The following is a 27,319-nucleotide window of genomic DNA, read 5'->3' on the forward strand; positions in this document are numbered from 1 at the left end:
GGGTCCTGGCTGACACTTCTGCGTCCGAGCTGTGACTTGAGATCCTCGGGTAAACATAAACTGTCCGGGAGCACTTGCGGGGAGCTCCGGGAGCTCTAACCGGGCTCTTTAGGGCGGGGGGCTCGGCAGGAATTTTAGGCGCGGGACTGTTCGGAGGGGCTCTGGGGCCGCGGCGGGGGAGAGGAGATGAATTCCCAGAAGTGGCTGTACCGGGCATCTGTGGGGTCGGGAGCACTCAGGGTATCCGGGACGCTTTTGGGGGCTCCCGAATGGGCGCTGAGGGGGCATTGAGGGATCCTGGAGGGTCTGAGGGACACTCAATGAATGGACAAAGCAGTGGCGGGTCCCGGGCTTCTGTGGAGCGCAGGGCATGACGGGCGTTGTAGTCCCGGCTCCAAAGAGGCTCAATGGGGCCGCGGGGCATGACGGGAGTTGCAGGCAAAAAAAAAAAAAAAAAGTGGGGCCAATATCAGACACCGCTTCCGAGATCCTAAACCAGGCGCTGATTGGATTTGGGCGGTGATGGGCGGGAGTCTCGGCAAATGGGATGCCGTGGAGACGGGAACAGCCCATTCAACATCTCCAGTCGCTCCCAGTAGAGCCCAGTTCTTCCCAAGTAGAACCTAGTACAACAACAGTGCCCCTCCTGTCCCTCCCAGTACAGCCCAGTCCCTCCCAGTTCCCCCCCAATATCATTCACAGGATATCCCAGTGTCCCCAGTCTTCCCCGCAATGGCCCCATTGTCCCCAGTATGTCCCAGTCCTCCCCAGTGTCACTCCCAGTATGTCCCAGTGTCTCCCACAGCGTTCCCAGTGTTCCCCAGTATGTCCCAGTCCTCCCCAGTGTTTCCAAGGACAGTTTAATTTCTCTCGGTGGCCGTGGCAGCCAAACCCAGCAGTGGGGTCAGTGCAGTGCCCATGGCCACAGCCCCTTGCAGGGGCCCAGTGCAGCTTGGGCTGATGATCCACCCTCACAGCTGGCCCAGGGCAGCTCTGCAGTGCCTTTGGTGGCACCTGGGGCTGGCACACACCTGAGCACTGTGTCTGTTTGCACTGAGGAAACTCAGCAGTTTGAGATTGCTGCAAAAAGTACAAAAAGGGAAAACCCCTCTCAGGCTGGGTGCAGCCAGCTCTGCAAGCACAGCGGGGCCCAGGGCAGTGAGGACAGACAGGATGGGGTTGGGCAATGTGGAGCAAGGTTGTCCACACTGGGTCAGAGCTCCAGGCACAGCTTCTGTGAGCAGGCCAGAGCTGCTGAGGAGAGACCCTGGGTCAATATCAATCACAGAATGCTGCAATCACCTCTGCTCTAAAGAGAAATTTAATCAAAGACACCCTTTAAAAATAGAATGTATATTTTATTACTGCTCTTTGAAATCTTTCTCCATAACTGGACTAGGAAAACTTTAATGACCCTCTCAGGGCTTTGCTGTTGTTTACATCAGACTCAGTCTTTGAGAGTCAATAACACAAAGTTAAATTCAAACTCCAAATTTTCTTGAAGTTTTAATGGCTCCCCCTGAGGGACACCACTGGGAAAGTGTCCTCAGGTTCCAGTTAGAGCAGAACACTGGAGGCAGTGATGACAGCTGGGGACAAACAAGGCAAAGGTGTCTCTGGGGCTGAGCAAAGCTGGATGTGTTTCAGGAATGCAAAGAGCCAAGGCCTGAGCCCCAGCCCCTGGCCAGGCAGATCCTGTCCCTCCCTCTTTGCTCAGGGCTCTTCCCGGGATGGGCACTGGCATGTGGGGATGTGCAATGACAAGGGCAGGAGCATGGGGCGGCCCCTGCCAGGCTGCTGAGCAGGGACAAGGAGGCAATAAGGCCCCACGGCCTGCAAGGGTCACTTGTCCCCTCGTGGCCTCAGGCCCAGGCTCAGAAGCCATGGCCAAAGTGCTGCCCAAGGTGGCTCTGGCAGGGCTGTCTTGCAGCTGCTGCCCATCCCTGTGCCCTGTGCAGCCCAGGCTGTCCCACGGTGTCCCTGCCCTGTGCCTCTGTCCCTGCAGGCTGTCGGCATCCCCCGGCTGTCCCACCTGGCTGGCCCCTTCCTTTGCTGACAGCTCTGCCTCCTGCCTGCCTCTGCCTGCCCACACAGAGCCTGGGGCTGATACCAGAAGGGTTCATTCAGTTTTTACTGTGCCTGTGAACTTTCAGTACAGGAACAAGGCATTCAGGGGCTGCTTTCCCAGCAAGGATGGTTGGAGGGAAGATGAAGACATCTGGCTGAAGGGTGCAGGGATAGAGAAAACAAGGACTGAATCTGGGAACTTGGGGTGTGTTTTATGGAAATGGGTAAATTGTAATTCACATTTAGTAACTGTATTTAAACAACACACTGGTAGGATTACATTTCCATGTGATGTTGGGAGTTATCCCTCACTACAGCTCAGGCCTGAGTAAATTATACCCTCTGAAATAGCAAATGAGAGCAGCTCTGTGCTGAGTGGAGTGGAAACTGAGGACAGCAGAGGAGACCTGGGAGGGATTGAAGGGAGGTTTCAGAGATGGTGGATCATTTTAGCATAATAGAGAACAGCCAGAGAAAGAAAGAATTAATGCAATGGGCAGATAGGGAAAACAGACAGGACCCAAACAGAAAGGAATTTCCCTGCCAGGGCAGGGCTGTGTTGCAGCATGTCCCCCAGAAGGAGCCTTTGTGTGGACAAGCAGAGGCAGGCAGTCATGGTCCTCAGTGGGAGCCATTAAAACTCCAAGAAAATTTGGAGTCTAAATTTAACTTTGAGTTCTTTAGAAGTTTTTTGAAGACACTGTCAAGGACTGAGTCTGATGTAAACAACAGCAAAGCCCTGAGAGGGTCACCCTTTTTAAAGGGTGTCTTTGATTAAATTTCTCTTTAGAGCAGAGGTGATTGCAGCATTCTGTGATTGATATTGACCCAGGGTCTCTCCTCAGCAGCTCTGGCCTGCTCACAGAAGCTGTGCCTGGAGCTCTGACCCAGTGTGGACAACCTTGCTCCACATTGCCCAGCCCCATCCTGTCTGTCCTCACTGCCCTGGGCCCCGCTGTGCTTGCAGAGCTGGCTGCTCTCAGCCTGAGAGGGGTTTTCCCTTTTTGTACTTTTTGCAGCAATCTCAAACTGCTGAGTTTCCCCAGTGCAAACAGACACAGTGCTCAGGTGTGTGCCAGCCCCAGGTGCCACCAAAGGCACTGCAGAGCTGCCCTGGGCCAGCTGTGAGGGTGGATCATCAGCCCAAGCTGCACTGGGCCCCTGCAAGGGGCTGTGGCCATGGGCACTGCACTGACCCCACTGCTGGGTTTGGCTGCCACGGCCACCGAGAGAAATTAAACTGTCCTTGGAAACACTGGGGAGGACTGGGACATACTGGGGAACACTGGGAACGCTGTGGGAGACACTGGGACATACTGGGAGTGACACTGGGGAGGACTGGGACATACTGGGGAACACTGGGAATGCTGTGGGAGACACTGGGACATACTGGGAGTGACCCTCGGGGATACTGGGACATACTGGGGACAGTGGGACCATTGCTGAGAAGACTGGGGACACTGGGGCATCCTGTGGATGTCATTGGGATGAACTGGGAGGGACTGGGAATAAACTCAGGTGTATAGGGAGGGACTGGGCTGTACTGGGAGGGATTGGAGGGGCACTGGGCTCGTACTGGGTTCTACTTGTAATAAACAGGGCTGTACTGGGGTTGTACTGGTCTGCACTGGGGATGAACTGGGCTGTACTGGGAGGGACTGGATAAGTTGAATGGGCTGTTCCCGCCTCTACCGTATCCCATTTGCCGAGACTCCCGCCCATCACCGCGAGCAGCCAATCAGCGCCAGAAATCGGAGACTCGGGAACGGTCCCTACGGTAGCCACAACTCCCGTCATGCCCTGCAGCCTTATTGAGCCCCATTGGAGCCGGGACTACAACGCCCGTCATGCCCTGCGCTCCACAGAACCGCCGGTATCCGCTACCCCTTTGTCCCTTAAGTGTCCCCCAGACCCTCCAGGATCCCTCAGTGCCCCCTCAGCGCCCATTCGGGACCCCCCAAAAGCGTCCCCGGATACGCTGAGTGCTCCCAACCCCACAGATGCCCGGTACAGCCACTTCTGGGAATTCATCTCCTCTCCCCCACCGCGGCCCCACAGCCCCTCAGAACACAGCCCCGCGCCTAAAACTCCTGCCGTGCCCCCGCCCTAAAGAGCCCGGTTAGAGCTCCCGGAGCTCCCCCCAAGCCCTCCCGAACCGTTTACGTTCCCCCGAGGATCTCAAGTCGCGGCTCGGATGCAGAAGTGTCCGCCAAGTGCCTTCCCGGACCCCGAAACAAAGCGCTGGAGCCACTTCCGGGACTTCGGCTCCCATCATGCTCCGCGGCGCATGTCCAGTGCTGTTCCAGCCGGGACTTCTTCGCCCGTCACGTCATGCGCCCCTCTAAGGGCCATTGCAGCTGGGCCTCGAACTCCCGTGATGCTCCACGGCCCCGTTAAACTGTATTACACCCCCCCCCTCCCGCGCCTACAACTCCCATCACCGCCCGCGCTCCAGCGAGCCCCGTCAGAGCCCCCTAAGGGCCCGCCCGGACCCCAAAGGGCTCCAAATTCCCCTCCCTGACCTCCTAGCGCCCCCCTGGACTCCCAAGTGCTGCCCCGGACCCCGAACTGTCCCTCAGAATCCCTGAGTGCCCCTCCAAGTGCCCACTCGGCTCACCCAAGTGTCATCCAGACCCTCAGGTTCTCTCTGAATTCCCTCTCCAGACCCAAAACTGCCCCAAATGTGCCCCAGAAATGCCTCCACGGACCCCAAAGTGGCCCCTTTTATCCTGTCTTTGAAAATGATAAAAAAGATAACAAAAGGATTTAAAATAGGACTGATTAGCATAAAGAAGGAAAAATCAATAGCCACACTTCTCAATGAAGTAATGTTGGCAATTGTGTTACTTAGAACTAATGACCAATAAATTTTTGCTTGCTGAAAAGTTGTGGATTTTTAGATATAAATTTTAAAATTTCTTATTACAAATATAGAATAATAGTATTATAAATAAGAAAAATAGTTATAATTTTCCTATTTCCAAAACTTATATTTTTAAGGGGAAATGCATAATTACTACTATGTTTTGGGATGTCAGTCTGTTAGAGATGGTCCAAGATCCCTCATCTGCCTCACAGCCACCGTCAAGGATGGAGATTGAAGGCCCCCCAAGGACTGAGACTGAGACCCTTCAAATTCTAACCCAGGGGTGCTAGCCTGACTGGAGTGGGATGTCTGCCATGGGAAGCGGGATGTTTCCCATAGGAACCAGTCCTGAAACAACGGGCCCCACTCACTGCTGGCACCTGGTTGTGCTTTTCAGACCTGGACTGTCTGTACCTGTTCCCAATGGATTTATTCTCCACTGTTCCCTCCGTGTGCTGTCCTGCTCCCTCCCGGCGGTAGATTATAAACGAGTTAACCAAAGGCTTTGAGACTCTCCCTGACGTGACCAGACGGATCTATTGGCCGGACCACGAGGATTTCATCTCTCTGTTGGCAGCTATTCCCCCCCTGCTTTTCTCTGTCTCTCTATCCTTTATCTCCTTTCTAATCCTTGTGTTGGATCTGCTGTGGGCACTCAATAAAAGGTGCATTTGTTTTGGTTAATACTGAAATTCCCCTGCTGTGTGTCTTTGCACCCTGAGATCAGTGAAACGAACCATCGTGACCCCCCTTGTACCAGGGGATGGTGACACGGCCTGATGGGGTTGCTGCCCACTGCATGTGAACGTGATCTCCTTGGTGGCAACTGCACTGCTTCATCTGCTCTTGCCTTCTGGTGTCCCTATTCCAGAATTGCCTGTGCCACCTTCCTTTCTTATATTGTGGTTCTCTGCAGTTCCTTCAATAGTCAGCCCTTCCTAAGTTCTCTCTTGGAATAGGGGATCATCACCTCCCCATCATAGCGAGTGCATTCGAATGCACTTGAATGCATTTTGCCTGCATTCAAAATATGGTCCCTGTTTTTGATTCACTGTGGAATTTCTGTTTGTATTTTCTACCTCTGTCCAGGCTGGGATTGAAGGTACTTGAGATGACATTTGGCGTTCAGATTCAGGTGGTTTTTGTTTCTCATCAGTGACGCAGCCTCACAGCCATGAGTTCTGCAGCCTTTCATCTAAGGCACAAAATGGCTCCCTATCTCTTGTTACAAGGATTGGATGGTGCTAAGGAGACTATGGTGATACTGGGGATCCAAGGAGACCGTGGTGACACCATGGACACTCATGGAACCATGGGCATTGTGACACAGCAAAGCTTCATGGAACCAAGGAGTCGATTGTGACTCTACCAAACCTCATGGAACCAAGGGCCCATTGTGGCACTGAGGAACTTCAGGGAACCAAGAGTCTCTTGTGACACAGGGGGTACTCATGAAACCATGGAGACCATTTTGAAACTTCAAGGCCTGTTGGAACCAAAGGGTCATTCTGGCACTTCTGAGCCTTGGAACCAAGGAGACCACAGTGACACAGTGGGGCTCTGTGGAACCAAGGGGCCATGCTGACATTGTGGAGTGTCATTGAACCAACTGTCCACGGTGACACTGCAGGGCCTGATGGAATCATGGACACCATTGTGACACCACAAGGCGTCATGGAAGCAAGGGCCCATTGTCACACTGTGGGGCCTCTTGGGATCCAAGGGCAGTTGTGATACCATGGAAATTATGGCAAGTGTGGCACCATGAAACCAAGGAGACCATTGTGACCCTACAGGACCCCATGGAACTAAGGATTCATGGAACGGTGCAGGACACATGGAACTGAGGGGCCATGGTGAAGCTGTAGAACCAAAAGAGCCCATTGTGACACTGGGCCCCCAGGGATCCAAAGGTCCATTTTGACATTGCAGGGCCTCATGGAATCCTGGAGACCACTGTGAAACTTTGGGGCCTTGTTGAATTAAGTGGCCCTTCAGGGCCTGATGGAACCAATGAGACCCCATAGAGAGAAGGGTCCATTGAGACCCTGTGGTACCAAGGTGTCGTGGGTTGACCCAGGCCAAATGCCAGGCATCCATGTGGGCTTCTCACTCACTCCCCTCTGCAGCTGGACAAAGAGAATATAATAAAGGATTCATGGGTTGAGATAAGGACTGGGTGAGATCACTCATCAAATACTGTCCTGGGGAAAACAGGCTTAGCTTAGAGATGTGAACTTCATTTATTACTAACAAAGTCAGAGCAGGAAAGGGGAAATAAAATAAGCCCCTTGCCTCCCTCTTTCCAGCTCTACCTCCCACCCCAGCAGTGCAGGGAGACAGGGAATGGGGGTTATGGTCAGTTCATCACCCATGGATTCTGCCCCTGCTCAGAGAGAGGAGTGGTTCTCCTGCTGCACCGTGGGTCCCTCCCAAGGGAGACAGTTCTGCAGGAGCTTCTCCCATGTGAGTCCATTTCAGGGGCAGCAGCCCTCTGCAAACTGCTGCATTGTGAGTCCATGCCAGGGACAACAGTCCTTCCCAAACTGCTGCGGCATGGGTCACTCTTCCAGGGGTGCATTCCTCCAGGGGCAGGCTGCTCCAGCCTGGGAGCAGGGCCCCTCTCTCCATGGCTCTCCTGCAGGGTGCCTGGGTCTCCAGGGCCTGGAGCACCTCCTGCCCCTCCTTCTGCACTGACCTGGATGTCTGCAGAGTTGTTCTTCTCACATGTTCTCCCTCTGCTTTCCTCTGACTGGAGTTAAAACTGCGCCACAATCTCTATTTTGATTTCCTTTTCAATCTGTTATCGCAGAGGCATTGCCACCATTTGTAACTGGCCCAGCCTTTGGCAGCAGCAGGTCCATCTTTGCAGCCACCAGGAACTGGCTGTGCCAGACACAGTGGAAGTTTCCAGCAGCTTCTCACAGGAGCCATCCCTGTGCCCCCTGTGAAATACAAAGCTGTGTTTTGTGCCAGGTACATACAGGCAACGTGTGTATTTGTGATTGTGGTATGTGTGGAAAACGACCATGGGACAGTTATAAAGACGAATTCTAATAATTACTGAGGAAAGTAAAGCACAGAAGAAGGCCTTGGAACATATCTTTTGTTCGTAATTAACCTTTATAAGTCTTAAGTCTATTTAGGAGCATTTGAATTAAAGCATTAAGAATGTTGCTTTTTGACAAGAACTTTATGCTTGTAGCTAAGCCTGAAAGAGTTTTGCAATAATAACCTTTTGAAGTATAATTTTAGAATATTGCTTGCAGTAAGGATCTTTGAAACTATAGCTTTAGAATGTATATAAAGGAAACATGCTTATCTCACACCTTAACAAAACAGTGAAAAGCAGCTTGAGAAAGGAAGATCAACTCAAGGATTTATGGTTTCGACCAAGGAAGCTGGACATCACTGTTATGAGATTTATAGTCTCTGCAATTAAAAGGTGGACCACATCTGGAATCTGGACCACACCATCTGGGAGATTTCCTCCTTCTTTCAGAAACCGAACCACCACCATCTGGGGATACTCCTTTCTTGGATACAACCTGAGAAAAACTAAATCACAAAAGGTATGGAATTGTGACATAAAAATTGGGAATAGAAACTGCTGAGAAAGCTGATGAGCACCCCTATAAACACCTGTAAGCCTCAACTATCAGTGTGCAGTTGGAGGGAAAACTTCCCCCACTGTACCCATTGCTGTATTGCTCATACTTTACCATATTAATTAATGAATTGATTGCTGCTTGAATATTGGCCCAGTCAAGCTTCTCATTTATAACACCCCTGTGGTGGGAGCTGGGAGAGAAGAAGGGGACGCTGGCCTTTCCCTCAGGGGAGGCGCGGCTCATTTGCTAACAGCCGGTGCCTCCCAGCTGAAAACTTTCAAACTCAGTGTTTTTCTGGGACACAACATTTTTCACAGGCTGATCCACGTTTGGTCAGGGGCTTCTCGCTGGGATTTGGAGTGCCTGACTCCCCTCACGTGCATCAGTGGCGTGGGGGATGTGGCTCCCAGAGGCGCTGCCTCTGGCCACAAGCCTGGAGGGGATGGGGGTGGTGTTGAGGAGCAGAAAACAGGAACACAGGAATTTGAATCGCAGGGTTAGGGATGGGGGGGGGGGGGGGGGGGGTGGACAGCGAGCATCGCTCACTTATTCTGGGGAAAGAAGACCCGCAGATCCGGGATGGAGATCCCTGGGAAAGCTTCTCCTTCCCAGCCACCAGTGTGCACTGGTGGTTCTGGGGGGAGAGGGAAAAAGTGTTCGGTCACTCCTGCTGCCAAGGCACTGGCAGCACGGTGGGGGTGGGCTGTGGGAACAAAGAACCCGCCCTGCAGGCCAGGTCTGGGCTGTTTGGCCTGCCCACCGCCGGGTTTGGGGGCTGTGATCCCCCTACCTGGAGCCGGGGCACTGTTCTGTTGAAGGTGGACAGAGCTACCAGCTCAAAGTACTGGAAAGCCATGAGTCAGACTCAGCCCAAGTGATTCAATTAAGGACAGTGGCCAAGGCATTCCAGAAATTTTCTCAATATTGTTTGATAAATATCAATGAATTTCTTTTAATAGTTATTAGTGATTTTTCTTCAGCAGTTCTTTGTTTCAGGATTCTGCAAGTCTGTTTCAGAACCAAAAATGACCTTCAGGGATGTCAAAGATCAACACCTTCAGTGACTGGGATTGTACTGGGATACTCCGGGGATCATACTGGGAGCAGCCGGGCCCATGCCGGGGCAGACTGCGATCACACTGAGGGAGACTGGGATCATACTGGGATCATACTGGGATGGAGTAGAAGCCTGTGAGGGGCAATTGAGACCATGCTGGGGGCAAATGGGATATACTGGGAGTGACTGGGATCATTCTGAGGGTGATCAGGAGCAGCTCTGAGAAACTGGGATCATGCAAGGAGCAACTGGGAGGAACTGGGAGTCACTGGGTTCATGTTGGGGGTGATTGGAAGTAACTGGACTTACACTGGGATGAACTGGGATCATGCTGGAGGTGATTGGGATCATACTGGCAGTGTGAGTGCAGCTCCAGTGAGGCTGACTGGGAGTGGTTGTGAGCAAATGGGATCAAGCTTGAAGGAACTGGGAGTGACTGGGAACCTGCTGGGAGTAACTGGAATATGCTGGGAGTGATTGAAACCACAGTGGGGGTAAATGGGAGCAACTGAAACCCATTGGATGATGATGGGAGCAGCTGTGCCTATGCTGGGGTCATACTGGAACTGATAGGCATCATACTGGGAGTGACTTGAAAAGTATTAGGAGTATCTGAGAATGACTGGGATCCTACTGGAATCTGACTGGGAGTGACTGGAAAGGTGCTGGCTGTAACTGGAACCATGGCGGAGATGACTGGGAGCAACTGGGCCCACACTGGGAGTGACAGAGGGTCACTGGGCAGGACTGGAATCATACTGGGAGGATCTGAGAATGACTTGTGTCATACTGGGGGGGAGTGGGTGCAAGTGCGATCATCCTGGGAGCCACTGGGATCCTGACTGGAGGGTACTGGGAGCTGCTGGGCCCATGTTAAGAGGAAAATGTGGACATATTTTCAAAAGTGGGATCAACTGGAAGGTACTGGAACCATGCTAAGGGGACTAAGGACACAACTGGGGCAACTGGGTTCATACTGGGAGCAACTGGGACCACACTTTGGGCAACTGCCAGAAACTGGGATAATGCTGGAGGCAACTGGGAGGAACTGGGAAAGACTGGGACCATTCTGAGCTAACCAAAACCTCACTTGGCCATCTGGGATATGCTGGGAGTGTCTGTGACCATACTGGGGGGACTGGAGCCACACTGGGAACAGCTGGGACCATGCTGGGGGCAAGTGGGAGTGAGCGGGACAATGCTGAGAGGGACTGGGGCTATTCTAGGGACAACTGGGATCATACTGGGAGGAACTGGGAACAACTGGAACTATTCTGGCAGGAACTGGGATCATACTGGGATCACATGGGAGCAGCTGGGTCCATGCTGGGTGAGACTGGGATCACAATGGGGGCAACTGGAATCATACTGGGATTTACTGGTAGTGGCTGTGGGCAACTGGAATCAGGTTGAAAGCAACTGGGAGGAAGTGGGAGTGACTGGGAGCATGCTGAGGGTGACTGGGATATACTGGGAGAGACTGGGAGTCATGAGGATCACACTGGAGGCTACTGGGGTCCTGCTGGCATTGACAGGGAACAACTGGGATCACACTGGGGGCCACTGGCATCATACTGGGAGTGACTGGGATTCTACTGGGATTATAGTGGGTGTCAATGGACCCTGACTGGGGTTACTGGGAGCTACCAGGCCCATTCTGGGAGCTCCCTGAACACACACTGGGAGGAACTGGGAGCAACTGGGAATAGCAGGATGCATGCTGGTGACAACTGGGATGTCCTGGCAGTGACTGGCATAAAACTGGGGGCACCTGAACCACTCTGAGGTAACTGGGAGTGCCTTGGCAATGACTACAAGAATGTTCAGGGCAACTGGGATATACTGGGAGTGCCTGAGATCATGCAGGTGGTGACTGGGACCACACTGGGAATGTGCTGGGGGGAACTGGGACCACACGGGGGGCAACTGGAGGCAAGTGTGAGTGACTGGGGCCCTTCTGGGAGAGACTGGGATCATCCTCGGATCATCCTGGGAGTGAGGAGGAGCAGCGCGATGGCTCCAGCGCTGGGGCTGGGGGCGCTCCTGGGGAGTCAGGGGGGAGTGGGACCCCCAGCACCGGGACCCTGAAATGCCACTGCCAGCACCGGGACCCCCCTGCTCCCCTTATCCTGCACAGGGACCCCCTGAATCCCCCATTTCGGACATCAGGACCCTCTGCTCCCCTTTTCCCGGCCATCCCATGGCTCCCAGCCTCCAGACTTGCTGTGGGCTTGACTCTGGGACACCCTGGAATGCCTTGGACCTCATTCCTGCCTTTCCCAGCCCCCAGACCCACCTTTGTGCAAAACCAGACACCCCCTGAACTCCCCCTTTCCAAACATCCCAGGTGTCCCCACCCTGGTACCTTCTTTTTGGGAAACCCTTGACTCCCCTTTCCTGGGCTCAAGGACCGCCTGGGACTCCCTTCTACCTCTCCACGTCCCTGCCCCCCATATCTGTGACCCTGAGACCCCCCTGCACCCCCATTCCTGAGAACTGAGATGCCCTTTTACCCCTTTACCCAGCACTGAGGCCCCTCCCCCTCCCTCGGCTGTGCCCTGTCCCTGTCACCTGTCTCTCAGCTGTCCCCCTTCCCTCGGCTCTGTGGGGTCGGAGGTGGCAGCAGGACCCAGGGCAGCCCTGGGGGAGAACAACCCTGAGCCCCAGCTGGGCCAGTTGCCCCAGTTCTCCCCAGGTCACTCCCAGCATGGGCCCTGTGGCTCCCAGTCACCCCCAGGATGCTCCCAGTCACTTCCAGTTACACTCAGTATGATCCCAGTATCATCCCAGTCACTCCCAGTATGATCCCAGCATGGTCCCAGGTGTTCCCATTCACCCCTACTATAGTTCCAGGCACTCCCAGTATGTTTCCAGTCCCTCCCAGTATGATTCCAGTATGAACCCAGTCACTTTCAGTATGGTGCCATTTCCCCCCGGTATGGTCCCAGTCACTCTAAGTTACCCAGTATGATTCCAGTCACTCCCAGTATGATTCCAGTCACTTCCAGATATTCCCAGTATTCTTCCACTAACTTACTTTATGGTTCCTCTGTGATCCCAGTCACTTCTGGTCTCTCCCAGTATATCCCAGTTGCCCCCAGTGTGTTTCCATTCACTCCCAGTCACTCCCAGTAGCTTCCAGCATGATTCCGGTTGCTGATAACCACTCCCAGTCACCTCCAGCATGATTCCAATCACTTCCTGTATATCCCAGTTACCCCAGCATGGTCCCAGTTGCCCTCAGCCCTCTCCTATTCACTTCCAGTATCATTCCAGAATGACCACAGTCAACATCAGAGTGGTGCCATTTCCTCCCAGTATGATCCCAGTATGGTCACTCCCAGTATGGTCCTAGGCTGAAGCCAGTCTGATCCCAGTTACTCCCAGCATGGTCCTAGCTGCTCCCAGTCTGACCCCAGTTGCTCTCAGTGGCCCCCAGCATAGACCTAGTCACTCCAAGTATGATCCCAGTATGAGTCCACTCTGATCCCAGTCTCCCCCAGCATGGTCCCAGTCAATCCCAGTTTCCCCCAGTGTAGACTCAGTCACTGCCAGTTGCTCCAGGCACCCATGGCCGAGATTAGGTTCCACCTCAAAATTCCCTAAATCCAAAGACAGCTCCCAGAAAAAATCTGCCATTCCTGACAAGTCCGGCTGGCCTTGGCCTAGTGAGGCTCTCACCTGCCTTCCAAACACTGGGGCTCTGTGCTATGGAAAAGAGCTGTCCTTCTCATCCAGGTGCCCATGGCCAAATTTGAGTTCCACACCCAACATTCCCTGTGAATGTTGTGACAGACTGGAGGAGATTGCTGGCTCAAAACATTTCATGTGTGTGGCGGAGGAAGGGGCAGGTCCAGCCTTGCCCTGCCCTGGAACCCTGGCCCTGCCCTACCCTGGAACCCCAATCCCTCCCAGAGCCTCTATCCCAGCCCAGCAGTGGCTGCCAGTCCCTGGCACAGCACAGGCAATTGTTGTAGTGTGTTGTAATGTCCTGTTTTAGACTTCCGGGTCCCGGGTCCCTTCCCAGATGTGCTTACACCCCTCTACCTTCCCCCTTGCCCTCTTGCTGAGTGAGTCCTGTCAATCAGGCTTAACATTCCAGCAAAGACGTCGTATGGTTGGTCAAATTCAAAGGATGCCCCACAGGCCCAGAGGTCATTGGCCTGTCTAGGTGTCCCTCGCCCCTTGAGACCCCGCCCCCCCCACCTGGTTGGTGGCTCACCTGTCCCCTCCCCTCCCCACCCCCTGAGCTTAAAAGGTGAGTCCAGCCATGTGCTCGCTATTCTGTTGGAGGTCTCCCCAAGATTCAGATGTCTGTAACCATGGAATAAACCACTGCATATAACCCTCCGGCAGAATCCCTCCTTTTTACTCCTCACCTTTGCCTGAAGTCTTCTTCCTGAGGTAATGGAGTTCCTAACAAGCCTGGACTTGTTTAGTGCCCGGCTGCAATCACCAGCAAGCTAAAGGTGTCTCTGGGGTAAAGCACCACAGAAGCCGTCTTTGGCTCAGCAGCGAGGGTCACACTGGCCCAGGCACAATCTAACTAGTAATATTGGGATTCATATTCCAATAGGCAATGCTCCACAGCCACCTCTGCAGCCCCAGCCCAGCTCCTGAGGGACCAAATGAGCCCAAGGCCCACCTGGGGGAAGGGCCCAGGGAGACCAAGGGGTATTGAAGGCTGACCACAAGGCAAGCACACATCTTGACCCTACCTCCTCTTGGAATTTCTATGTGAGCAGTGCTGGAATCCAGGAGTTGGTAGCTCTGTGTGTGTGCTTCTCTGTATCCTTTTTGTCTTTCTCTGTTTCTAATTCCCTCTTCTTGCAAATTTTGATTAACCTAAAATTGAAAAGGCTTAGAGTTTGTGAGATTGAATGGGCCAAATTCATTCTTTGAGAAGTGTTTTTTGTTTCTTGATTGAATGTCCTATTAAACCTTTTGCGAAAGCTTCTCTGATTTTCTAAATTTCCCAGTAAAGTCTAGTTTGCTGTTTTGAGCTCCTGAGAATCTCTTGTTAGTATTTCTCCAGGGAGTCCAGCTCAGAGGACACAAACAACTCAAATTCCTTTTAAATGTCTCCTTGAGAGACTTGTTTGCGGAATGGGGGTCAGGGCTTGTGTGTCCTGCTTGGCCCAGCCCACGCAGGGTTTGCCCAGCCACATTCCACACTCCATTGCCCAGCTGGAGCCGCTGCTGCCTCTGAGTTGTGCTGCCCCAGCCCCAGGGACGCTCTCCTTGTCTGCCCATTCCCCCACGGTCTCTGGGCAGGGATGGCCTCAGTGGGGGCTGCTGACATCCTCAGCAACTTGAAGGCTGCTGCTGAATTTTCCTGCTGCAGAGGCTTGTTTAGCCTTCAGCTCTTCAGTTCAGGAATTCAGTGTGCCAGGGCTCATTAACATTGTGAACACCTGAACAAGCCAAGCCTCTGGGAATAATTTGATTTAATTTCCAAATGTTTTGTGGTTAAGTAAATCTCAGCAGTGTATTCAAAGTGAATACATGATATTTAAAAAGATAGCGAGAATAGATTTTTTAGGTCTTGTTTAGTTTTGTTTTCCTGTTCATAAATTGATATATGCAGTCTCCTATTGTCACTGAATCCAAGTACCTCCTCATGCAGTTGGAATAGATATGAAAACCAAGACCCTTCATGGCTGACAATCAGTCAGACTCTGTCCCTACACTCACCCCACCATTTCCCCCATCCAAGCCCTGGCACTCAGAGCAGCCTTGTGCAGATCTGAGCTCCCTCCAGACCAGGCTGCACTTGAAGCTTTCAGCTCCTTGGCTCCAACTCCCACCTGCTTTCCTGGGAGAAGGAGCTGCCCAAGACACAGAGGAATGTTCATTTCTTGTCAGCCAACAAAGCCAAAGGAAGGCACAGCTCCATCAAATGCAAAAGTCATTCCTCTGTTGCATATTAAATCCACTTTCTACAGAAGACAGTCCCACAGAAATGGCAAACACCTTCTGTGCCCAGCACAGATCTCAAGGTCCCCTGAACTCTCCCTGCCCTGATTCTGCCCAGATTTGCTCTTTGCATACGTGAATCACAGGCTGAAGTCAGGAGCTCCCTCCATGCCCAGTGGGAGGAAAAGGGAGAAAGGGAGTGAAGAGCTCTCCTGTGCAGAGCCAAGGTCCAAGTGCAGCCACTGCAGTGGGAACCACAACTCATCAGGTTTGTGTCCTTTGGGCTCAGGGCCTGGTGACACTCAGAGGCACAGAAAGGTTTCTTGCCAACAAACACAAGTTGAACATTTGAACAGTTTAATAACCATCACAGCTCTTCCCTCAGCTCACTGTGATGTCCCAGCAGCATCTGACATGTCCACCATCCCCCAGGGATTTCTGTACAGGAACAGTTTTAGACAAAGACATACGATAATTCTGTCATAGATATAAACATAATTAAAATTATGATTAATGATATATTTATTTTAACTTCAGAATGATTGGGCAACTTCCTGCAGCTCACAGCATGAAACCAATCAGTTGGGTGGGCCCAGAGCAGCCTCCTCTCTGGGCCACTTGCCTGTTTGCAATGCCTTGCACAGGCGCTGGCCCTGCCCCACAAGGCCTGGCCTGAGTCCTGCCCCTGCACACTCAGCCAGGCTGAGATGGACACTGATGGTTTCTGGGCCAGGCTCTCTGAGCCCAGCCCAGCTCCCTGCAAGCTCTGCCAGCTGCCCTGAGCTCTGGGCAGCACCAAGGGCCTCTCCCCAGCCCAGCCTGGCCAGCTCTGGCCCCACAGCTCTGCTCAGGCCAGGCTGCTCTGGGCACTGCCCCACGGCCTCAGCCCCTGGCAAGGGCACAGCAGCAGCTGCAGCTGCCACAGGACTCAGCCCCAGCCATGGGGGAAGGTGCTTGGCCAAGGCCAAAGGAGGCTCCCTGGCTCCCCTTGGGCTGAGGTGCTGAGATCTCTGCAGCCCCTGCTGCCATCCCATCTGACCAGGGCAGCACAAGAGCCCTCAAGAGCTGCTCCCGCTCCAGGCCCAGGGCCCATGCCAAAGCAGGGGCAGCCACAAAGCTGTGCCCATTTCTGTTCATTGCTGCTCTGATGGAAATGGATCCTCAGCCACTTGGAGGTTGCTGATGAATTTTACTCTTCCAGAGGCCTCTTCTGTCTTGAGCTCTTTATTTCAGGAATTTAGTGAGAAAATCACAAAACATTTGTTCAAAACACCTGAACAAGACAAGCCCTTGAGAAAAAATTAAGTTTTCAAATCTTCTGTGGTCAGTTAGACAGACTTTAGAAGTTAATTCAAAGTTAATATATTGTATTGGAAACAATGCAAAGTGAACTGTTTTTTCCTGCTTTCTATTTTTGTATAAAGATTGATATCAGCAATGTCCAATTGATATTGACCCAGAGAACCTTCTACTACAGCCTGAGTAGGTATGAAGATCAAGACACTTCATGGCTGACAATCAATCACACTCTGTACCCACCCCCTCCCCACCATTTCCCTCATCCAACCCCTGGCACTCCTATGGATCAGGAATGGTGTGGCCAGCAGGAGCAGAGCAGTGATTCTTCCCCTGTGCTCAGCACCTCGAGTGCTGTATCCAGTTCTTGGCCCCCAATTTATGAAGGACATGGAAGGGCTGGAGCGTGTCCAGAGATGGGCAACAAGGCTGGTGAGGGGTCTAGAACACAAGTCCTGTGAGGAGTGGCTAAGGTAGCTGGGGTTGTTTATCCTGGAGAAGAGGAGGCTCAAGGGAGTCAAGGCAGTGTCAGGACACAGGTTGGACTTGATGATCTCCAAGGTTTTTCCAACCTTGCTGATTCTGGGATTCTCTAAAAGCACCCTTGGAGCAGTTGCAGGAGGAGCCCTGGGCCTCCCCTTCAGAAGCTCCAGCAGCCCAGGTCCCTCAGCTTCTCCTGGCAGCCCCAAAGCCCATCCTGTCAGTCCTGCAGAGCCTCTGCAGCTCCTCCTCACTGCCCAGAACAGGGAGCCCCAGAGCCAGACACAGCAGCCCAGATGTGCCCCCCTGGCCTGGGGTGCCTCTGGCAAGGGAGCAGCACCAGGCACTGCAGGAGCCTGCAGACAATTTCTGCAGCACTTGTAGGATGATCTGGCTCCCCTTGGGACGTTCCCATGGTGCCAAATAAGATCTGCAATGGGGAGTGGGGCCAGAGAGGAAAGGGCAAACAGGGATGGGTTGTTTGCAGGGGAATAAACAGGGGTGCGCGAGAGCAAGAAATTTATATCAGGGAAAGAGTAAAGAAAGCAAAGGTGGCACAAAGGAAATGCTGAGGGCAGTTTGGGGTGGCTGCCAGGCAGCCCTGGCTCTGAGCAACAGCGTCTGCAGTGGGACAGAAACCTCCCAGCTGATGGGAACAAACTTTCTGGCTGACTGCAGAGGCCACGACAAAGCTGAGTGGTTTCCCTGGTGTCCCCCAGCCCTTGCTGGCCCCAGGGGCTGATGGCATTTGTGCTCCCTCAGGTTCATGTCCCCACACAACAGCATGGGGTTGCTCCCCCTGCTGTGTGCAATGCAAACAGGGGCTGCTGAGCCAGTGCTGCCGTGTCTGTGCCTGCAAGGATGGGGAACCTGTGTGAGCTGGGGGAGAGGCCAGGGCTGCAGAGGGGGGATGTTGTTGACAGCTCCATGAGGACGCTCTGGGATGCTGCCCTGGGCTGTGCAGCGCACTGGGGATGGATCAGCCCCTGCTCTGCTGCTCCTTCCTGTCTGCCCCAGGGCCCTTGCAGAGCCCCAGCCATGCTGTTTGCCCCCAGCCTGCCCACAGCCAGCCTGGGGCTGCTCACGGGGCTTTTCTGTGCTGAGCATTGGCCTGGGCGTGTTCTTGAGAGAGCCTGGGCAAGGAGCCTGGAGCCCCCAGGGCCTGGGCTGAGGTGTCAGCGCTGCCCCAGCAGTGCCCATGGCCTGTCCCTGCTGCAGCCCCAGCACTGCCACCCCCAGGGCTGTGCCCAGCCCCGAGAGCACTCAGGCCCTGCAGCAACACCAGGGCCACCAGGGCAGCGGGGCAGGGCCACGGCAGCATCACTGGCAACACCAAGTTCTGCTGCTGCTGCTGGGCACAGCTGCTGGGCCAGCACTGATCTGCCCGCAGCTCTGCACACAGACATTGCTGCTGCAGCTCCTGAGAAGGGAACAAAAGGGCATCTCTGCAGAAAACTCTGCTGGGAGATCCTTCATTTCCTTGAAGTCACTGAGAGCACAGCCCCTTGTTGACACACTTTGTGGCCACAGGGAATGTGGAGAGAAACAAAATGAGAAATTGTACAAACAATGACATTTCTCTGTAGATAATATGAAAAACCAAAATAAGGGATAAAATACTCCACAACCAAACCAACAAGAAGTATCAAGGATGAGTTTTATTAAAAGTCATTTGCAGAAATTTTCCAGCAGTTTAATGTTTCTGATACCATCCAGTCATCAGTCTCCACACTGCAGCCTTGAGCTCCGGGTTCCTCAGGCTGTAGATGAGGGGGTTCAGGGCTGGTGGCACCACTGAGTACAGAATTGATAGGGCCAGATCCAGGGATGGGGAGGAGATGGAGGGGGGCTTCAAGTAGGTAAATATGCCAGTACTGACAAACAGAGAGACAACGGACAAGTGAGGGAGGCAGGTGGAAAAGGCTTTGTGCCGTCCCTGCTCAGAGGGGATCCTCAGCACAGCCCTGAAGATCTGCACATAGGAGAAAACAATGAACACAAAACAACCAAAACCTAAACAGGCACTGACAGCAATGAGCCCAAGTTCCCTGAGGAAGTTGGAGTGTGAGCAGGAGAGCTTGAGGATCTGTGGGATTTCACAGAAGAACTGGCCCAGGACATTGCCCTGGCACAGGGACAGTGAAAATGTATTGGCTGTGTGCAGCAGAGCATTGAGAAAGCCACTGGCCCAGGCAGCTGCTGCCATGTGGGCACAAGCTCTGCTGCCCAGGAGGGTCCCGTAGTGCAGGGGTTTGCAGATGGACACGTAGCGGTCGTAGCACATGACAGTCAGGAGGGAAAACTCTGCTGAGATGAAGAACATAAAGAAAAAGAGCTGTGCAGCACATCCAGTGTAGGAGATGTCCCTGGTGTCCCAGAGGGAATTGTGCATGGCTTTGGGGACAGTGGTGCAGATGGAGCCCAGGTCAGTGAGGGCCAGGTTGAGCAGGAAGAAGAACATGGGCGTGTGCAGGTGGTGGCCGCAGGCTACGGCGCTGATGATGAGGCCGTTGCCCAGGAGGGCAGCCAGGGAGATGCCCAGCAAGAGGCAGAAGTGCAGGAGCTGCAGCTGCCGCGTGTCTGCCAATGCCAGCAGGAGGAAGTGCCTGATGGAGCTGCTGTTGGACATTTGCACTTCCTTGGAACGCAGATCTGGAAAAACAGAAATCATGGAATAGTTGGGTTTGGAGAGGACTTTAAATATCCCAGCACAGCCTGAGGGCACGTACCTGTCTCTGCCTGCCCAGGGCTCTGCTGCCTGGAGCTGTCCCTGCCAGCAGCTGCTTCCCAGTGCCCAGGGCTGGGCCCTGCCAGTGCTGCCAGAGCCCAGCCCAGCCCTGGGGGCTCAGCTCTGCCCTGCAGACCCCTCCCAGCTCTGGCACTGCCCAGGGGCAGCTCTGGCTCTGCAGGCTCTGATGGCAACGTCAGAGCAACCCTGAGGAGGCTGGAAAAGTGACACTGATGCTCTCTCTAAGAGCCGTGATTCCTGTGCTGATTTATGTCACTGATTGTTGCATTCAGATCTGAGAGAAAATTATTTTCCTCAGCCTGAACTGAGAGATGGATATCTATGTGCAATTTCCCATCCAGGCAGCCCAGAGCAGTCAAATAAAAAAGGAGTATTACCCCTTTCATGCAGTCCCTGCCTTCCTGTGCTCCCTGTATAATCTACTTGGAAATGTTCTGCAGCTAAATGCCATGCTGGAGCAGTCCTGAACAATGCAGAATCCTCACCACAAAAGGAGAACACTCCCAAGCCTTACCAGCTGTCTCCTCCCACCCAGATCTTGTCCCCCAGTGCTGGGAGCAGCTGCCATGGCTGGCTGAGAGCTGTCCCTGGCAGGCAGCAGAGTCCCTACCCCAGCACAGCGCCCTGGGCTGTAGGACCCTGCTCTGCACGACAGCCCTGGGCACCCCTGGCTGCTCTGCACAAGAGAAAATCAGAGAATGTACTCACAGAGTCTGTAGGCACTGGGATGTTCCAGCTTTAGGAGATGGCTCCTGGAGCTGCAGCTGCATTGTCCTGCAGCCAGAGGTTCCTGTGCCAAGGGCTGGCAGTGATTCTGCCCCAGGCACTTCTCAGCCCCTTCCCAGCCTTGACTGATTGAAGATCTCTGCGCCTCTGTGCTGTGCCCGAGGTGGCTGCAGGCAGTGCCCCAGCCCTGCTGAGGTGGAGAAAAGCTGCTCATCAAGAGAAATGTGCTTTTGAAGCTCTTCTTGGTTACCAGGAGCTGCCTCTGTGCCAGGAGCCCAGCCCAGCTCAGCAGCACAGACACAGCACAAGGACTTTAATGAGCCTCTGGGGCTTTGTGCTCAGGGCCTGAACATCAGTCCCTGAGAGGGAGCTGAAGAAACCTCTCCAGAACTCCAAGTCAGAATCCAACTCCAAACTTTCTTGAAGTTTTAATGGGTCCCACTGAGGGACGCAGCTGAGAAAGTGTCCCCAGGCCCCAGGCAGAGCAGAGAACTGGAGGCAGTGATGACAGGTGGGGGCAAAGAGAAGCCAAGTCTTGGTGTCCTGGGGCACAGCAGGGTCTGTGCCACCAAGGGCTGTGAGGAGACACCTTGTCCTGAGCCACTGGGGCCTCCTGGCATAGCCCCAGCCAGGCTGGGCACTGTCAGCCCCTTGTCCTGCCCTCAGCATCCCCCCCTAGCCCACATCCCAGTGGCCTCAAGGATCTGCTGGAAGGAGTCCCTGGGGAGCCTTGGTCAGGAATGGCCCTGGGGGCTCCTTCATGCTCCCAGAGACTGCAGGTTTTTCAAAGGTCTTTGGGTTTTGCTTTTGCCTTGGAGTCTCTGAGAGGTTTGTTCAATCATGGCCTCCAATTATCTGCTGTAATGAGCCCCTGGAGAGGCTTTATCAGTAACAACACTCAGTGGGGCTCATTAATGCTTCAAGGTACTTCAGTTATTTTAAGGTTCTTGGTATTTCCCTTTTGGTACAGACTCTGTGAGAGGTTTGTGCAATCATGGCCCCAATTATTTGCTTTAACGAGTCCCTTGAGAGCTTTGTACTGACACTCAGTGGGGCTCATTAATGCCTTGAGATACTCAAGGTTTTTAAGGTACTTTATGGATTTCAGAATACTTTTAGGTACTTTAAAGAATTTTCCTTCCCAGACTGAGTCTCTGAGAGGTTTTTGTGCCATCCTGGCCTCCACCTCTGTCCTCTAAGGAGTCCATGACAATCCTGTGTTGAGTAGCTTCCCCCTTGCTGTTTTACAACAACGATGGAACTGAAAGAATTTGTAAGACTTTCTAAGAGCATCCAAACAAACATGGGACAATTAAAAATACAACAACAACTAAGACCCCATTTTACCTAGACATCATTCAACCCTCTAATTCCTAGGATTGGAAGTGTTTTTTGAACCAGTCTTTTTTTCCATGTGAAGCTTCTTGAAGCTTTATTCCTTCAGTACCTGAATGCTCTTGTGAATTGACTCGCTGTGGCTGGAAAGGTTCATGCAACACATGCCCTCAGAGTCTAAACTGCCATGCCCATGTGCCCAGATTAAAAAATCTAACACTGTTCTGCAAGGTGGCCTGTCTGATGGTCTCTATGTCTGAGAGCAGGCCACTCAATGTGAGTGAGGTAGCATTGGTTTGCATACTTAACAGGCACCCAAGATGGTCGAATTGTCCTAAAGCTTTAGCTGCGGCCACGCCAGGTAGTCCAAATTGGGGGTGCTACCATCTGATACCTGGATTAAAGATTGCAAAGCCATCTCTTTGGTATCATCCAATACTTCTCTTGGGATGCCTGCTGCTTGATCATCTGGTAGGCTGTGTTGTCTTTCTGCAGTTAAATGGTTGATTGTCAATTCCACCCTTGCCTCATCAATAGCATAGTCTGCTATTAATTGATTTAGTAAACACTTCCATCCCCCTTCCCACAGGGTGTGTTCTGTAGGTGACACCAACATGGTCATAATACATTTTAAATCATATGAAGTTAAGACATGTGCTGTAAACATGGCCCTCATTATGCCATTAAAACAAGTAAGTCCTTCCTTCGGTCTTTTACTGCCCTACATAGATCCTTGATTTCCTTGTAAACCAATGGCTGATACCTGGGATTCTGCCCCCTTCTTTCATAACATACAGGGGCCACAAAGATTTTCGAGACTATTTGCCAATCTCCTTCCTTAACTGCTTCTTTCCAGATCCTTTCCTAGGGATCTTCTGGGGTTGAGGGGCGAGGTGGCTCTGGGGAATCCAAACTGTCTTCTGGGGAGGAAGAATAACTTGGAGCAGAAACATTAGGATTAGAAATAGTATGACAGTTGGACTTAGTATCTTTGACCATGGGGGCTATATTGTTGCCGGAGGGTGAGGCAAAGGGCACAGCCATTTTGTCAGGTGTTGGGGAGGAAGGGCCTTGATTTAGGATGGTGGACTTCCAGGGTGGTGTTCTGGAGGCATGGCCCGGGGTGAAGGTGGAATGGTTGACAGTGGGGGCATGACCTGCTGTTGTGAGGGTGGATTCTGGAGCTTCATTCAGGGCTGAAGAGAAGATTCTGGTAGCAGGAAGTGGAGGAGTCAAGATGGAGGGAGGATGGTTGGGCTCCTGAGCCACATTCAGGCTCCTTCCATCTTGAGTCTCCAGGGCATGATGCTCCAAGGTCGCGCGGCCATTGCCATCTTGGACCATCGTTGAATGTCTGAGAAAGGCAGGTTTGAGGGCAGGTCCTGAGTTAGGAGTGACCAATGGATTGAGTTTTAAACACAGTGCTTGCTGGTGAAGGGTCTCAAGGGTGGTATGGAAGATGGGGAGCATGTGGGGTGCAACGGGGCCCCTTTTGATCAAAAGGTTATACTATTTAACTCCCACTGAGTCCCAAAATTAAGTGGTATGGATTTCATCAGCAGAGGCATCTGGAAAATTTTTAATGATCAACCTCATGATTGATTTTAATTCATTCTTTGAAAATATTATGTCATGATCAGTGAGAATTAAAGCATCCATATATGCTCCTTTCTACTTTGGACATCTGGCTGCCCATTTTTCTCTTTTTCTGCCTTATGGGGAAGAGCCACCGGAACACCCCAAATCAATTATGGGACTTGGATGAATATTGTAAAAATACAGTGGCAAAATGAGCAATAAATGTCTTGCATTTCCCCAAACCCCCCTGCAATCCTATGCAGATGAAGCCATCATTTTCCTGCCGATCCTGGCCAAGGTCCCTTGAAGCAAGGATGAATCCACCAGGCCCGGCACAATCCAAAATCTCAGGGAGTGCTGGCCTATCTTATCAGCTAACCTCATCTGACGTGACTGACACAGGGATCCCTGAATGTCATAGTCCCTGTTTGGGCACCAAAAGTCACATTTGAAGTGGGCTGCAAAAAAACCTCTCTGGTTCCCTGACTTCAGGGCGAGGGTGGCAAAAATGAAAAGGAGCAGGATCGATGGAGTCGTTTAAGAGGAACTTTAACAACAGGGTGAAAAACAATAAACATGGAGAAGTCGAGCACAGTATGAGGGGCAGGATCTCAAGACCGGAGACAAAGGGGAAGCAACAAAATAGACACTTGGGGGTAGAATACTCTAGAACAATAACCCTGTAGGGGAAACATGTAGCCAATAGGGGAGTAGAACTTGGACAAGATAGCACAGCAACACTAAAGGCTTATGGGGGAACTCTCAAGCTCACCCTAAGTTAAACAAATTTTTCCCAGGGCTCAAAACTTCTGCCCAAATCTTTTGGGGTAAAATCTGGCTGACTCTGAGTTACAGCCAGGCTAACTACTGCACTGCTACTTTGCACTGGCCCCTTGGGACCATGCAGCCCAACAGAGCCACAGTGGTGTCCTTGGTCCCACAAGGCTCCACAGTGTCACAATGGTGCCTTGGATCCATGGTGCTCTGCAGTGTCACAATGGCCCCTTGATTTCACAAGGCTTCCAAATGTCACATTGGTCTCCATAGGAAGGAAGCCACGGAGCCCCCATGCTTCAGGAGTTGATGAACAGCAACCACCAGAGGCAAGGCAAGCCTGACCTGTCTGTCCTGGAAGGTTTGGATGGAGCAACTCTTGGACATTTGAAATTATGAATGCAGTGTCCTAATTTAAAACATTTGTGCCTGGAGAAGAGAGATGGAGTTTTTTCATGAACACAAATGCACAGATCCCTTTCCAGTGTTTGGAAAATAGGTGAGTGCTACCATTTAGGAGTTAAAGATCAGCCAGACTTGTCTGTCCTGGCAACTTTTGTCTGCGAGCAATCTTTTATTACATAAAAATTTGGAGGTGGAATCCTAATTTTGGCCATGGATTCCTGGAAAAAATGGATATTTCTTTTCCATGAAAAGAAGACCCCAGAGCCCCAGTGTTTCAGGGGCAGATGGAAGTGGCCTTCCACATTCCATGGTCAGCCAGACTTGTCAGGTGACCGCTGGGAGGCCATGGCAGCTACACCTATTTCATGTTCCTTTGGTTCCACGGGGCCCTGCAGTGTCACAATGGCTCCTTGCTTCCATGAGGTCTTGCAGTGCCACAATGGTTCTCTTGCTTCCATGAGGCCTTCAGGTGTCATGGCCCCTTGACAACACAAATCCTTTAGGATCTTATTGGTCTCCATGGTTCCACAAGGCCCGACAGTGACATAACGGTCTATTGGTTCCATGAAGCCTCGCTGTGTCCAATGGCCCCTAGGTTCCACTACTTGGAAGCAAGTAGTGCAACAATGAGTCTTTTGGTTCCTTAAGTTCCCATAGTGTCACAATGGCCCCTTCCTTCCATGAGGGCCTCCAGAGTCACAATGATCTCCATGGATCCATGGTGCCCCTCACGATCACAATGACCCTTTGGCTCCACGAGGCCCTGAAATGCAACAATGGCCTCATGGTTCCACAAAGCCCTGCTTCTTCACACTTGCCCTTTGGGACCATGCTGCCCAACAGGGCCACAATTTGTCCTTGGTTCCACGAGGCCCCACAGTGTCACAGTGGCCCCTTTGATCCATGGTACTCTGCAGGGTCACAAAGTTCCCCTTGGTTCCACAAGTTCCTAAAGTATAACAGGTTCCACAAAGGCCTGCAGTGTTACCATGGCCCACTGGTTTCAAATCTTCCACTGTGTCACAATGGTCTCCATAGGAAGGAAACAACCAAGCCCTAGTGGCGCAGGAGCAGATGAGAGGCAGTCACCAGAGGCCAAGGCTACCCAGACTTGACTAGTACGAGCAGATTTTGTCTGGGAGTAACCCTTGGATATAGAAAAATTTAGATGCAGAATCCCAGTTTTGGCCATGGGTGCCTAGACAAGAAAGACACTTCTTTCCCATAGGAATAAAAGCTCAGAGCCCCAGTGTTTCATGGTCAGATGAGAAGGGCCCTTGACATGTCAAATTCAGTGGGACCTGTCAGACAGCCCCCAGGAGTCCAAACCAGGCAGACCTGTTCCATGTTCCATTGACTTCATGGGTCCTAACACTGTCACAATGGTCCCCTTGATTCCATGAGGTCTGGCAATGTCACAATTGCTTCTTGGTTTCATCAGTCCCATCAGAGTCACAAGGGTCCATTAGCCCCACTGTTTTGCGGAGAAAAGAAGAAACCTCACAACTTTGTAAAAGTTGTAAAGCTCAGTATGCTTTTATTACGACGCGCGCCAGACGCAAGCCTCCCCAAAAGGGCATGCGTACCCCTGAAGATTTCAGACCTCCTTTTATCCCCCTTCCAAATGCATATGCATACAGTTTCACAATAAGTTCATACATATTCATCTTGCATGACACTTAGCACCAGTTCTTCTTTATCAAAGGAATTTCTAGGTCGGGGCAAATTGACCTCGTGGTCTTTTCTGTTTTTCTTTCTCTGTCTCTTTGTTGTCTCGGCATGCGAATTTTCCTTCAGCTTTGGCTGTTTGACTTTTCACCGTTGTCAGACACTTCACCTAATTCAGGACGGATCCCTACTCTGTCTCATTCCCCCCTTTCCTAGGAAATAAGTAAATTCTTTTACTTAATGAAAACTCTCATGACAATAAGTGTCTTTTAATGCTTCACTATGTACATTTGATAAAGAGGTTAGTACAGCCATTCGTTGTAGTATTCTCCAGTTCCAAATTAACAATCTAATAGATAATCCTAAGCTTATCCCAACTAATATTAGTAAAACTAGAATAGGGTGGCACAACTTATTAAAGATTCCATTTGCAGCTGGTGACCACCCAAAGATCACATCTCACCTGTGTGATCCATATTTTATTTTATTCTTTGTAGAACTCTGGTTATCTCCTTTGTATCATGTTGGACAGTAATTAAGGTTTTCTTTCTACTTTCTTGGATTCCTTTCAAGACTTCTAATAGGTCTTGGTGCTTAATTAATTGTTTTACCAATGTAAGGTTCGCCTCGATAGGGGTAGGTGGTAGTCTGTGATACATTGTGTAATTGGCTGTAATCAGCTGGTGGGATGTTACTGGTACCAAATACGAAAAATCACACCCAATAATCTTAACAAAATTACAAACACAGAGATTAGAATGGTTTCTACTAAACCGAATAACATCATTGCT

The 27,319-nt window shown here is 51.9% G+C and overlaps 2 protein-coding genes across 2 annotated transcripts in view; one reads left to right on the top strand and one right to left on the bottom strand.

Annotated features, from left to right (window-relative positions):
* Positions 1 to 27,319, top strand: part of LOC113460769 (uncharacterized) — a 1,042,778-nt gene that overhangs the window by 550,796 nt on the left and 464,663 nt on the right. The window lies entirely within an intron of this gene.
* LOC141727924 (olfactory receptor 14A16-like) lies at positions 18,987 to 20,883 on the bottom strand. The gene is made up of 2 exons (XM_074534211.1): positions 20,751 to 20,883; positions 18,987 to 19,945 (listed from the first exon to the last, which is right to left on the bottom strand). The coding sequence occupies exon 2, from the start codon at positions 19,920 to 19,922 to the stop codon at positions 18,987 to 18,989; it is 936 nt and encodes a 311-aa protein (XP_074390312.1). The 5' UTR covers positions 19,923 to 19,945; positions 20,751 to 20,883.

The sequence above is a fragment of the Zonotrichia albicollis genome, unplaced genomic scaffold (assembly GCF_047830755.1).
Source record: "Zonotrichia albicollis isolate bZonAlb1 unplaced genomic scaffold, bZonAlb1.hap1 Scaffold_257, whole genome shotgun sequence".
NCBI lineage: Eukaryota > Metazoa > Chordata > Aves > Passeriformes > Passerellidae > Zonotrichia > Zonotrichia albicollis.

Bases quoted from the DNA above. Each gene is read 5' to 3' on its own strand.
- LOC141727924 (XM_074534211.1), bottom strand. From the start codon at position 19,922: ATGTCCAACAGCAGCTCCATCAGGCACTTCCTCCTGCTGGCATTGGCA.